The 12,880-nt window shown below is 40.1% G+C and overlaps 1 protein-coding gene across 1 annotated transcript in view; it reads left to right on the top strand.

Annotated features, from left to right (window-relative positions):
• Positions 1-11,371, top strand: part of slc6a2 (solute carrier family 6 member 2) — a 23,256-nt gene extending 11,885 nt beyond the window's left edge. The window contains exons 4-8 of the mRNA XM_037693926.1: positions 3,763-3,901; positions 4,534-4,668; positions 6,184-6,287; positions 10,959-11,083; positions 11,241-11,371. Of these exons, the coding sequence (XP_037549854.1) occupies positions 3,763-3,901; positions 4,534-4,668; positions 6,184-6,287; positions 10,959-11,083; positions 11,241-11,371 (634 nt within the window). The remainder of the gene's footprint in view (positions 1-3,762; positions 3,902-4,533; positions 4,669-6,183; positions 6,288-10,958; positions 11,084-11,240) is intronic.
• Positions 11,372-12,880: the final 1,509 nt, after the last annotated feature.

Genomic DNA, 12,880 nt, shown 5'->3' with positions numbered 1-12,880 from the left:
TTTTTTTTTTACAAATAACTACTGTACTGGAGAGACTGTTTAGCCAATCAGAATGCAGAACACAATGCAAATCCGTGAAGCAGCGAGACCGTGAAAGGTGAACCGCGTTATAGTGAGGGTTCACTGTATATACACTGTATACATAAAACATCTAGCTCACTCTACTCTGCACTTGGGTGATTTCACGTCAATCTCCAGACCACCCCGAGAGTTGAGGATCCTGCACAGTATCTTAGCTGTTCCTAGGACTGTGCTCTTCTGGACAGAGGTCTCTGAGATTTTTCTTAGGATATATTGGAGCCACTCTTTCAGTTTAGGGGTCACTGCACCAAGAACTCCAGTAACAACTGGGATTATTAATGCCTTGACTCCACAACTTTTGAATTTCCTCTTTCCTCTTTCAGCCCTTGGTATTTCTCCAGGTTTTCTCTTTTCGTTCCATGTATGCTTTGCTTGCCTGGATTTTACACCTTGCTATTATGTGTTGGACTGTCTCGGGCATCTCCGAACAGCCTGCATCTTGGGTCTTGTCTCGTATGGTAGAACCCGGCCTCTATTGCTCATGTGCTGAGGGCCTGTTTTTGTGCTACCATGATTAATGCCTCTGTGCCGTCATTCAGTCCAGCTCTCTCTAGCCACTGGTAGGATTTGTTGATATCAACCACTTCCTCAATCTGCCAATGGTACATGCCAGATGGTGCATGCTGGTTAGGGGCTCATTTTTCCATCATAGCGCCTCTTGTTCTGTTTCTTCCATTATTTTTTTTTTTGCTGTTACCAGAGACATTCACTCCTTAGTTCTTCATTGGATGCTTTCCTCCTGATGTTATCCAGGGTCTGAGTTGTTTCTTCCTGTATAGTAGCACAGATGCTGAGTAGTCATCTGCCTTTCCCTTTTCGCTTAGCGTATAGTCAAGTTACTGGAAATGGGGTGAAACCCTCCATGCATTGTGAGGAGCTTTCGAGTCTCTATATCAGTGGTTTCTAACTCCTCCTTTGGCCAGGCTATTATACCAGCTGGTTATCTGATGATTGACATTACCTTTGTGTTGATGGCTTGGACTTTGTTCTTGCAGTTTGAGAGCTTTGCAGTTGCTGGAACAAATCTTGGCCTGGTGCCTTAACATGTTCTTTTCATGCATACATGGGTTTCCTCCCACATTTCAAAACATACACGTTAGGCTAAGTGGTAACTCTAAATTGGCCCTAGTGAGATTGTGAATGGTTGTTTGTTTTGTTTGTCTATGTGTGGCCCTGTGATGGACTGGAGACCTGTCCAGGGTGTCCCCCACCCCTCGAACAGTGACTACTGGATATGGGCACCTTTGACCCAGTTGTGTCCACCAAAGGTTCCTATTTTATAATAATAATAATACACTATAGTTTATACTGGTTCTTAAAAAAAATAAATAAACAACAACAAAAATCTATTAAACAAACAAAAAACATGTTTTGCATGTAACACTCCCTGAAAACCCACATTGTGATTGTTGTACTGATGTGTGTTAGGCAAATGGCATGCAGTGTGTGACAAACTTTCTAGACTATGGTTCGAAATACATTTAGAAAAAAATATCCTAAATTTAGTCAGTAACAGCTTCAAAACTGTGTTGTCAAATAAAGAAGCGCAACAGCCACAAATTAACATGAACACTTATCATGATCCTAAACCCACAGTTAGATTAGAAAAAGAGCAGAAACAATCAGTTGCGTTTTCACTTTATCCTTTTTAAAAGCTATACATTTTCAACCAAATGGCAGCCTTGAACCAAATGTGTCCACACACACTGGTATTTGTACACCTGTTCAAATACATTCTCAGCTGCACATTCACCAAATTTTAAGTTACAGACAAAAATAACAAGACATACTTTTCAGACTAAGTAGTACCAGGTGTACTCCTAAATGAATGCATCACACTTTTAAAAAATGTCACCAGAGGCTATTTAGGAACATAAATAACAAAGTTAGGAGGGATATCCAAGGTAAAAAGATTTTTTATGCATTTTCCATTGTTAGTCATTTGGAGCCTGACAGATAAAAGCTGATAAAACCCCCCAGAGTGCTCTTTTTCTGACTAAAATGGCTGCAATAAATGAATGTAATGTATCACATAACATTGACACTAATCCACCTTTGTACAATGATGTAGGGCACATTTACAGCAGATATTTCAAGGGAGAAGAAGAAAAAAGGGCTCACATCTGGAAGAAATATTGAAATAGGGAATAAAGAGACACAATTTGTCTTCCCTTGTTTCTTTGTATCATAAAACACTTTTTCAAAGCAAACTTTCTCCAGACAGCAGGTTGTCTAATGTGAATTTAGATGAAAAAGAAAAGCAATTTTTGACATTTTAAATAGAAAGGATGGGTTTCAAAATCTGATTACATATACAGTATAGTGTCATATCTACTTCCTCAGGTGGTTGAGGCAAGCTGGTCTGGGAAGCTCAGTTCTCACCTCCTTGTACAGGTGTGCAGTGGAGAGCATCCTGTGTTCCAGCATCAACATGTAGCATGGAGGCTGCACAGCTGCAGAAAGAAAAGCTTTGCAGAGAGTGGTGAAGGCTGCACAGAAGACTGTCAGAGTCAGTCTCCCCACCATCACAGACGTCTACACCTCCAGATGCAGGAAGAGAGCCACCTGCATCATGAAGGACCCCACTCACCCAGCACACACACTTTTTGCCCCACTCCCCTCAGGAAGGAGGTTGCGGAGCCTTAACTCCAGGCCTCAAGGGCCGGAGTCCTGCAACTTTTAGATGTGTCTTTGATGCCACACAGCTGAATCAAATAAAGAGGTCATTAGCAGGACTTTGGAGAACTTGCCTGCACTGAGAAGCTAATTCAGTCATATGATTCAGGTGTTTTGGATGAGTGGAACATCTAAAAGTTGCAAGACACCGGCCCTCGAGGACTGGAGTTTGACACCCCTGCACTAGAGGAATAGCTTCTACCCTGAGGCTGTTAGACTCATGGATCTCTAACCAGGATAATCACTGTGAAAAATCACATCATGTTGCTGTGTTCATTCGTACTCATCTGCTCACACAGACTCATATTTGCGCTGCTCTTCGGAGTATTGTTTTTATGCTATTAGTGCTTAGTGTATTTTTAGTTAATGCTTTTCTTAGTTCATATCTTAGATCTTATTATTGTTTATCCTTTACATTTAATTGTTGGATATAACTGGTACCCTGTGTACACAATTTAGTTCCACCACATGTACCACATGGGGTGCAAATGACAAATAAAGAAATTCTGACTCGGACATATTTTAGTGAAGTAAAAATATTTTTGTATCTTTCATAAACCAGTTCATTTGTTAATGGTGTCACTTAGTTTTTTTTTGTCTGTGGACCAGAGAAGCTGATTAATAGAAGCCAACCGTAAATTGTTAGAAACAGATTTTGCAGTGCATTGTTTATTTATTTCTTTTTGTGAAATATGTTGAGATCTTGGTAACAGATATGACTCAAAATCACTGAGGGTGTCAACTACCTTATTTAAATCCCTTGAATTACTTTTCAAACCATTGGATTTGTTTATTTATTTGCTTATTATGTTCAATATCATTCAATACTGTACTGACCTACATATTTATTATTATTATCACTCTATTAACAAAAAAGTACATTTTTAGTTCTTCCAGAAGCATTAAGAAAACATGCCCATCAATGGAGTGTACATTAAATTAAAGTAGCTTAGTGATAATTACTAATACAGTTCAATCTTTCTGTCTTTTATTTATTTTTTGCAGACGAGGCGTTCTGCATCTCCATGAAAGTAGGGGAATCCAGGACCTGGGCTTGCCCCGCTGGGAGTTAACTTTGTGCTTGGTCGTGGTGGTCTTCATCCTTTACTTCAGTCTGTGGAAAGGTGTCAAGTCATCAGGAAAGGTACAAAACAAACAAACACATAATAATAAATAAATAAAAAAAAACAGCTGTTACTTTCTTGAGACTTAAATATTTTTATATGATGTTTACAACTGGTACATTATAATGTAAAGTCGCTATGTGAAAATAACTTAAAAGGTAACACAAACATGATTTTAGGCAAAATGTCAGTATTATTACACTTATTCTGTATTAGTGACATATCAGGCTGTTTATGTAACTGTTAATGTTCAAACTATAAGAAAAAAAAATGCTGAGGGTGGACTTTTCTTAATGTGCACCTTTAACAATGTTGATGTGTTCATGCGTGCACAGCTGCTCACAGACTCATGTTCATGTTTGTGCTGATGTTCAATGTTTTATGTTATGAGTGCTTAGTGTATATTTATTTGATGTTTTTCTTAGTTCATATCTTAGATGTTATTACTGTTTTTCTTATACATTTTATTGTTGGATGTAACTGGGACCTTGTGTACATAATTTCGCTCCACCACATGTACCACGTGAGGTGCGAATGACAATAAAGAAACTCTGACTCTGAACAACAGCTTGTTTCTATTTAATCATATTTTTTTCAGTAAAATAAAGGTAAGTGTAATGCATTTAATCCTATTTCTTCTGTGTTTTCTCAGGTTGTGTACATCACAGCTACTATGCCCTATATTGTCCTGTTTGTGTTGCTCATCAGAGGCATAACTCTACCAGGATCTATGAATGGCATCAGGGCCTACCTCAACATTGACTTCAACAGACTCAACAATCTGGAGGTTAGACACTGTTTTTGAGCTACAGACCCAAGTATTTTATTTTATTTTATTTTTTAACATATGTGACTAGGGCAGCACAGTGGCACAACTGGTAGAGCTGCTGCCTCTCAGCGAGCAGGTCCCGGGTTCAAATCCTGGTCCAGAGGCCTTTCTGGGTGGAGTTTGCATGTTCTTTCCGTGCATGCGTGGGTTTTCTCCAGGTACTCTGGTTTCCTCCCACAGACCAAAAACATGCATGTTAGGCTGATTGGTAACTCTAAATTGTCCCTAGGTGTGAGTGAGAGTGTAAATGTTTGTTTGTCTCGTTTGTCTCTCTGTGGCCCTGTGATGGACTTGCGACCTGTCCAGGGTGTACCCCGCCCCTCGCACAGTGATTGCTGGACATGGGCAGCAGCGACCCCCGTGACCCAAATTGGAAGAAGCGGGTAAAGATAATGGATGGATGGAACATATGTGACTTTCCAGTTGGTTTGTATATCTTGAATGACGTGATTATTATGTGTCTGGAAATGTTTTTTATAGCTGAAATGCATTGGGAGGAAGAGTTTATGTTATTAAATCCCAATAGTCAAAAGCTAAATTCTATCTGTGCTGCTTTACACAAAGATCAATAAAAAAGTGTAAAATGACACTTTGTAAACACTTGCTGTGCTTATGACACTATAATACATTTACTGAACAATCCATCCATTTTTTTTACTCGCTTCTTCCTTTTCGGGTCACGGGGTGGGTGGGGGTCACTGGTGCCCATTTACAACTTGTGCGAGAGGTGGGGGACATCCTGGAAAAGTCTCAAGTCCATCACAGGGACACATAGAATCTAACGAGACAAACAGCCATTCACTCTCTCGCTCACACCTAAGGACAATTTAGAGTTACCAGTCAGCCTAACATACATGTTTTTGGCCTGTGGGAGGAAACCGGAGTACCCAGGGTAATCCTACACATGCACAAAGAGAACATTCAAACTCCACCCAGAAAGGCCCCCAGCTGGGATTTGAACCGGGGCAACCTGCTCACTGAGAGGCGACAGCACTGCCAAACGCAGCATGTTTAAAAGTTGTATTAAATTTGATGCAAAGGTGAAACATCCATCCATCCATCCATTATCTTTACCCGCTTATTCCATTTTGGGTCACGGGGGTCGCTGGTGCCCATGTCCAACAATCATTGTGCGAGGGGCGGGGTACACCCTGGACGGGTCGCAAGTCCATCACAGGGCCACATAGAGACAAACGAGACAAACAACCAATCACTCTCTCACTCACACCTAGGGACAATTTAGAGTTACCAATCAGCCTAACATGCATGTTTTTGGTCTGTGGGAGGAAACCGGAGCACCCGGAGAAAACCCACACATGCAAGGAGAGAACATGCAAACTCCACCCAGAAAGGCCCCTGGACTGGGGATTGAACCAAGGACCTGCTCGCTGAGAGGCAGCGGCTCTACCAGTTGTGCCACCGTGCTGCCAAGGTGAAACATGATTTACTTATTTTATTTTATTTCATTCACAGGTGTGGATTGATGCAGCAACTCAAATATTCTACTCTTTGGGAGCAGGATTTGGTGTGCTCATTGCATTTTCCAGCTATAACAAGTTTAACAACAATTGCTACAGGTAAGAGGGGCGGAGGTTTAAACGGATTGCAGATAATCCAAAACAAAAACCCACAGCAACGTCCTGCTGTCTCTAAGCAGCTGGCCTTTTTCATAAAGTAACTGGATAATACAGCAGAGACGATGCTAATCTGTCCAGTCTGCCTCAGTTTGTCAGTACATGAGGACAGATAAAGCACAGACCAGGAAGGGTGACCAGATAAAACCAAAAGCAACCTGTTGGCTATTTTTTTTTCCCTTAAAGAGTTGTGGATTTGAAGACTGATAGTTTTATGTAAACAGCGGAAAACAAATGTGACATAAGAAAATCCTAGTCCTAATATAATATATTAAAATGGTATTACTCAGAAAGTAATTAAAATATAACCAGAATGCTATTATCAAAGAAATGAACCCCCCACCCCCACGTGTGTGTCAAAGAAAGCAAAATGTCATCATATTACCTTTAAAGAATAACTGATGGTGTGACGGTGTGGTATTAGTTTTATGGATCCACTCCCACTTGTCTGATCTCATTTCCTTCACTCGTATCAACCCCTGAACGGGCCTCTTCTACTTTAAAGTTCCCTTTAAAATTATGCATGAATTGACAGCACATGGGATTTTCATTGTGTTCTTTGTGCAAATGACCAAATTTGAACTGGGTGAAAGGCAACAACAGAAAAGCAGAACAGAAAGAAACAAGTGCAAAAACATGCTTGTGTTTGAAAGGTATATGATAGAAATTAGATCCTGTTTAGTACAGTAAATCAGCATATTCTTCCTGCTGTCACGATCTAGGATTAGAAATAAAATAACTCAAATGCTGAACTGTGAAAAGGATGTGAACCAGTTGAGGACAAAATAGGCTTTCATAAAATAAATAAATAAATAAACAAAGACTTCTGCAAATGCAGATAATCTAAAATGAAAGAATGCAGAACAGTCAAAACAAAGTCTTTAACTTGCACTAACCAACACATGTCCTCCCATTGAACATAACAGCCACTAGACAACTGAAGAAGTCAGTCAACAGGGATCATTTAGGAGAAGGTAGTGGAGGAAGAATGTAAACAGCAATGCTAGGTCCTTTGCCAGAAGGAAAAGAGGGATGGAACAGATGACTAGTCCAGAAGCTACCAGGCACCAAGTACAGTACATCTAATGTGGCATGGTCTATTGGGAAGGTGATATAGCTGGAATGGCACCGGCTGGACACCTTTTCGAAACTTGGCTTAGATGAGGGGTATCTGCAATTGCCAGGGAATGAACAGGACACAAAGAATCATAGTTTGAGCATGAAGAGTTTAAATTCTGGCAAGGACTTAGGCTGTAGTTGCTCAGCTAGCTGGCTAGAGGTATTCATGGCTCAGCGACAGAGCAGTAAAGTGGAACCAGTTGTAGCTGAAGAGTGGAGTGGTTGTGTTAAAACAATAAAAATACCAGACTCTATAATTTACTGCCAAACAACCTAAAATTTAATAATTAAAATTGCATTGCTTAATTTAAAACTTCCCCTCCTAATAGTGATTTGTCTAAACAATTACATGTACCACAATCACCAGACAGGACAGCAGTGTTAAACAGAATACCTTTTAAATTGTTTACACATACAAGCCAAAATAAATAAATAAATAAATAAAGCAAGCAAGCAGCGGAAACATCACAAAGAAGTTTTTCATGAATAAGTTTCTGCTTCTTAAACCCATGAGGTGACTGTGGTCAGTTTGACCAATTCACAATGTATGGGGCCATAGAATAGAAGAAATCAGCTAAGTAAGAAGAAAACAAAATTTGGTCAATCAACTTTTTTTACCTAAAAGATCAACCAATGAAACACTTGAACCAAGTCACATGGTTCAGTCTTTGTTGGTTTCTTATTTAAATAGAACAAGATAATTTTTAGGTGCTGAGTTCAACAATGTCGTGGCAACAACCAAATGACCTACTGGTGGACACCAGCAGTGAAGGAGGCCATCAGGCTGAAGAAGGAGACCTTAGGGACTTGGCTGTCCTGGAAGACTCCTAAAGCAGCTCAAGGGTACAAGTTGGCCAGAACTGCAGATTCAGTGGTTGCAGATGCAAAAACTTGAGCATGGAAGGAATTTGGGGATACCATGGAGAAGGACTTTTGCTTGGCCTCAAAGAGGTTCTGGCAAACTGTCCAGCAACTCAGAAAAAGAAAGCAACACCCTTACCCAGTTTTGCTTGGTTTGGGTGGGGAATTGTTGACCCAGATTGAGGATACTGTCAAGCAATAAAAGGAACACTTTGATGATCTCCATAATCCACACACCATGTCTACAGTTCAGGAGGCAGAGTCTGTGGACTTGGGGGAAGATGAGCCCATTATCATGGGAGAAGTCACTGATGTACCAGGGGTAGATAAGATTCACCCATAGATGCTGAAGGCTCTAGATGCTGTGGGTCTGTAATGGTTCACTTCAATAGCTATGTCTACATGCGCAAAATTCTTTGACAGGATTGAAATGTTTTCAAATTAAACTCAAATGTATCATTTACTTTGTACATGGGCACAATCTGTTCATGACGAGTGTTTACATGCAGCGGGCTTTGTTCTGAACAGAAGTACTGACATGCACAGAGTGGTAAACTCTCCTTAAAAAAACACAGAAGAAGAAGTTCTACTTCCGGTTTACTTCCGGGCTGAACATAAACAAAGCTGAGCACCCAAAATGGACCTGCGATAGGTTTTAATGACGGTGGAGATATCACTGCACTCCCTGTTTGAGCTACAGGTAATACAGATCATTTTGAGCTCTTTCAAAGTTTCTAGTAGAAATGTTGTGTCGCTCACCGATCAGTTTTGCTTCCCCGACATGCTAATATTATTAGCATTAGCCAGGCGGAAATGGCAAAGTCGCACATGCGCATTTATGTCAGTTTTTCACAGTCAGAAAAAAAAAATGAACGGATCAAACGTTTACATGCACACCGTTCGGGTTGTGAATCGGCGTAAACCACCCGTTTCATTCTGATTACAAATTATTTTGGATCACGCTGAATAAACAAAAAATAACCCGAACAGGGTGTTTACATGATGCATTTTTATTCCGAACGGCCGTTTGATCCGATTACTTATGTCCATGTAAACATAGCTACTGTCACATGGAGGACTGGAACAACACATGTGGAGTGGCAGACTGGAGTGATGACTCCCATTTATAAAAAAGTGGGACCGGAGTGTGTTTGTGTTCCAATTGTCATGGAATCACACTTCTCGACCTACCCAGAAATGTTTACTCCAGGGAAGGGAAACTGCGACTGACTGGTGAATCTCAGATTCAGGTGAAGCAGTGTGGCTTTCTTTCTAGCTGTGGGATAGTGGACCAGATCGTCATCCTTGCAGAGTTGCTAAGGGAGTCAAGGGAGTTTGCCTCTCCAGTCTACATGTGTTTTGTGAACCTGGAGAAGGATTATGAATATGTTCCTTGGGACATTCTTTGGGGGCTGCTACGGGATATGGGGTGCCTGTGTTGCTTTTAAAAGCTTTCCAGCCCCTGTATAACCAAATCAGGAGCTGTGTCCCGACATACGATCCCGGAACTGATCCAAATGTATTCCCAGTGTGGGTTGGACTCTGCACGGGCTGCCCCTTGTCTTCAATCTAGTTTGTGGTATTCATGGACATGATCTTGAAATGTAGTCATGGACAGGAACATGCCTGATTTGGGAACCTTAGTATCTCTAACATTAGAGCACAAAGACTCAGTGGTTAGCACTGCTGCCTCACAGCAAGAAGGTCCTGGGTTCAATCCCTGGTTGGACCTGGGGTCTTTCTGTTAAAGTTTGCATGTTCTTCTCGTGCTTGCGTGGGTTTTCACTTGGTACTTCGGTTTCTTCCCACAGACCAAAAATGCATGTTAGGCTGCCTTCAGGCCCAGGCCTACCTTGCAATAGAGATCTGAATGAGAGATCTAAATGGGATTTGCCTGGTTAAATAAAGGTTAATAAATAAATCTCATATTTGCTTCTTGTGGATTATGTGGTTCTTGGCATCTTCAGGCCAAGACCTTCAGCATGCACTGCGGTGGTTTGTAGTCCAGTGTGAAGCAGCTGAGACGAGAGTCAGTTCCTCAAAGTCTGAAGCCATGGTTCTCTACCGGAAATGTGTGGAATACCCCCTCTGAGTTGGGAGAGAAAGTTTACCTCAGGCGGAGGAGTTCAAGGATCTGGGTGTCTTGTTCATGAGTGATGGTAGGGTGGAGCAGGAGATGGATTGACTGATTGAGGTCTCATCCTCAGTAATGAGGACATTGCTTCAGTCTGTTATGGTGAAGAGAGAACTAAGTAGAAAGGAAAGCTCTTGATTTGCTGGTCTGTCTATGTTCCAACCCCTATTTATGGTCATGTTTGGATCATGACAGAAAGAACAAGAGCCCAGATACAAGTGGTCAAAATGGGCTTCCTTCGCAAGGTGACTGAACTTAGCCTTGGAGATTGGGTGAAGAGCTCTGTCATCCAGGGTAAGCTTTGAGTAGAGCCACTGCTTCTCCACATAGAAAAAAGTCAGTTGAGGTGGTTTGGGCATCTGATTAGGATACCTCCTGGATGCCTAAGAGATAACTTAGATCTTCAATTATGAAGTTATTTTTAATGGTAAGCATTTATATGGTAACATTTCTTCTTTTTTTTTATTTCTGCTATTTGCTTTTATTCTTTCTTTGTTCAGGGATGCTCTCTTGACCAGCACTGTGAATTGCGTCACAAGTTTCTTCTCAGGGTTTGCCATCTTCTCTGTGCTTGGATATATGGCAGAAAAACATAAGGTGAAAGTAGAAGATGTAGCAACAGAAGGTAAATAATCCACATGAAAAAAAAAAAGGAAAAACAGTCTGTATGTTACCAGTCTGCATCTTTCTTTCTTTGAGTTTGTATCTTGTTTAATTTTCCAATGGTTGTTCATTCTCTCATGTTCATTTATGAAAGTTAAAATGTTTTGTTGTATATTTAGGGGCAGGTTTGGTGTTTATCATCTACCCAGAGGCAATATCAACCCTACCCGGCTCAACATTTTGGGCAATTGTGTTCTTCATCATGTTGCTGACTTTGGGCATTGACAGCTCGGTGAGTATGACCACTTAAAGGTTAATTTGCCAGATTTCACATAACAGACAAGACAAACTATAATTAAATAAGTAACAGAGTCAAAATGTAATTTTCAACAAAATCCAACATATTTATATCACACTTGATAAAGATGCTCTCCATGACCTAGACAAATGATTAAAACCATCTGGATTGTGGCAAATTTGGAAAACCTCTTTCAGTGTGAAGATTATCATGTTCTTAGTACTAACCATTTAGGTTTCCCCCTACTATTTTCCGCATCCTCTGTGCTCTCCAGCACCTTTACCATGCTTTATCACAATCTAACACGCCACATAATCATAACAATACTATGTCTGCACATGGATATTTTCATGACATTGTCAAAATCTGCAACATGTTCTTGGATAGACTGTAAAGTTTTGGGGATTATTCCATCAGTTTCAGCCTGGCTAGGAGAGGGTCATCACTTCAGTATATTTCAGTATGAGAGAATGCAGGTAATTTTTTAATTTATTTATTTTTGGTGCAGAACTACAAACACATTTTCCCTTCTTCCTTTGTCAACTAGCAGCTCTAAACATGTAGACTACTGCTTTGCATCCAAGCATTGTGGTGTGGTATTTATTAGTGCTTGCAGAGCATGGATTGGTTGTTGTAACAACATGGTGAGAATGTCTCCCAATTCTATTGGTTGCACCAATCTCAGTCGTGGGACACAATACACATAGCAGCTGTGCCAGCAAGAATGTTGCAATAACATACTTAGAACACTGCCAGCATGGTGTTGATGTGATGGGGTTGTATAGCAAGGACATGAGGTCATTCCTGCTTCAATTTATTGACAGCTAATCCACATCAGATGCATATGAGCCTCACAAAATGAAACCACCTAGGAAGTCAATATGCATCTTCCACAGATACCATCACAACTTTGCAATGGAAAACTTGAGCATGCTCAAAACTCTTCACAAATTATCATGCTGTCAAAACATGGAGCCCACAGTATTTTTAATACTTCCCTTAAAACCTCATCAAGGCCCTAAAAACACTATCCACATTCTAACTAACAAAAAAACTTTACAATGACATACAATGACCTTCTCTTCAACTTGCGAAATCCTTTGAACAAACAAACAAACAAACAAAAACGATTTACAATTTCACAATAATTAAACCTCCAGTATGAGACTTCTGTTATTATATTTTGACTTACATAAATATGAGAGAGCTATAACATCAGATACAATAATGCTGACTTTGATTGAAACTCTTTCCTTTCAAAATTGCATCTATATCATTCTGATTGGTCAAAAATAAATAAATTAATATTTAAAAAATAATGAATATAAAACAAGCCGTGGACATACTGTAGATGTATGCCTTCATCAATCATTCATAACAACTTTGAGGGCTACCACTCCATGTTTCTTCTTTTAAATCAAATGCATTTTAGTAATTTTTGGAACATTAATGCTGTCAAGTTCACCTAAGTCCATATTTTAAGCATTAATGCATTTATATGTATGTATATATGTATACATA

Source organism: Nematolebias whitei, chromosome 2 (assembly GCF_014905685.2).
Source record: "Nematolebias whitei isolate Nwh7 chromosome 2, NemWhi1, whole genome shotgun sequence".
NCBI classification, from domain to species: Eukaryota; Metazoa; Chordata; class Actinopteri; order Cyprinodontiformes; family Rivulidae; genus Nematolebias; species Nematolebias whitei.
This window is presented reverse-complemented; position numbering and strand designations above follow the sequence as displayed.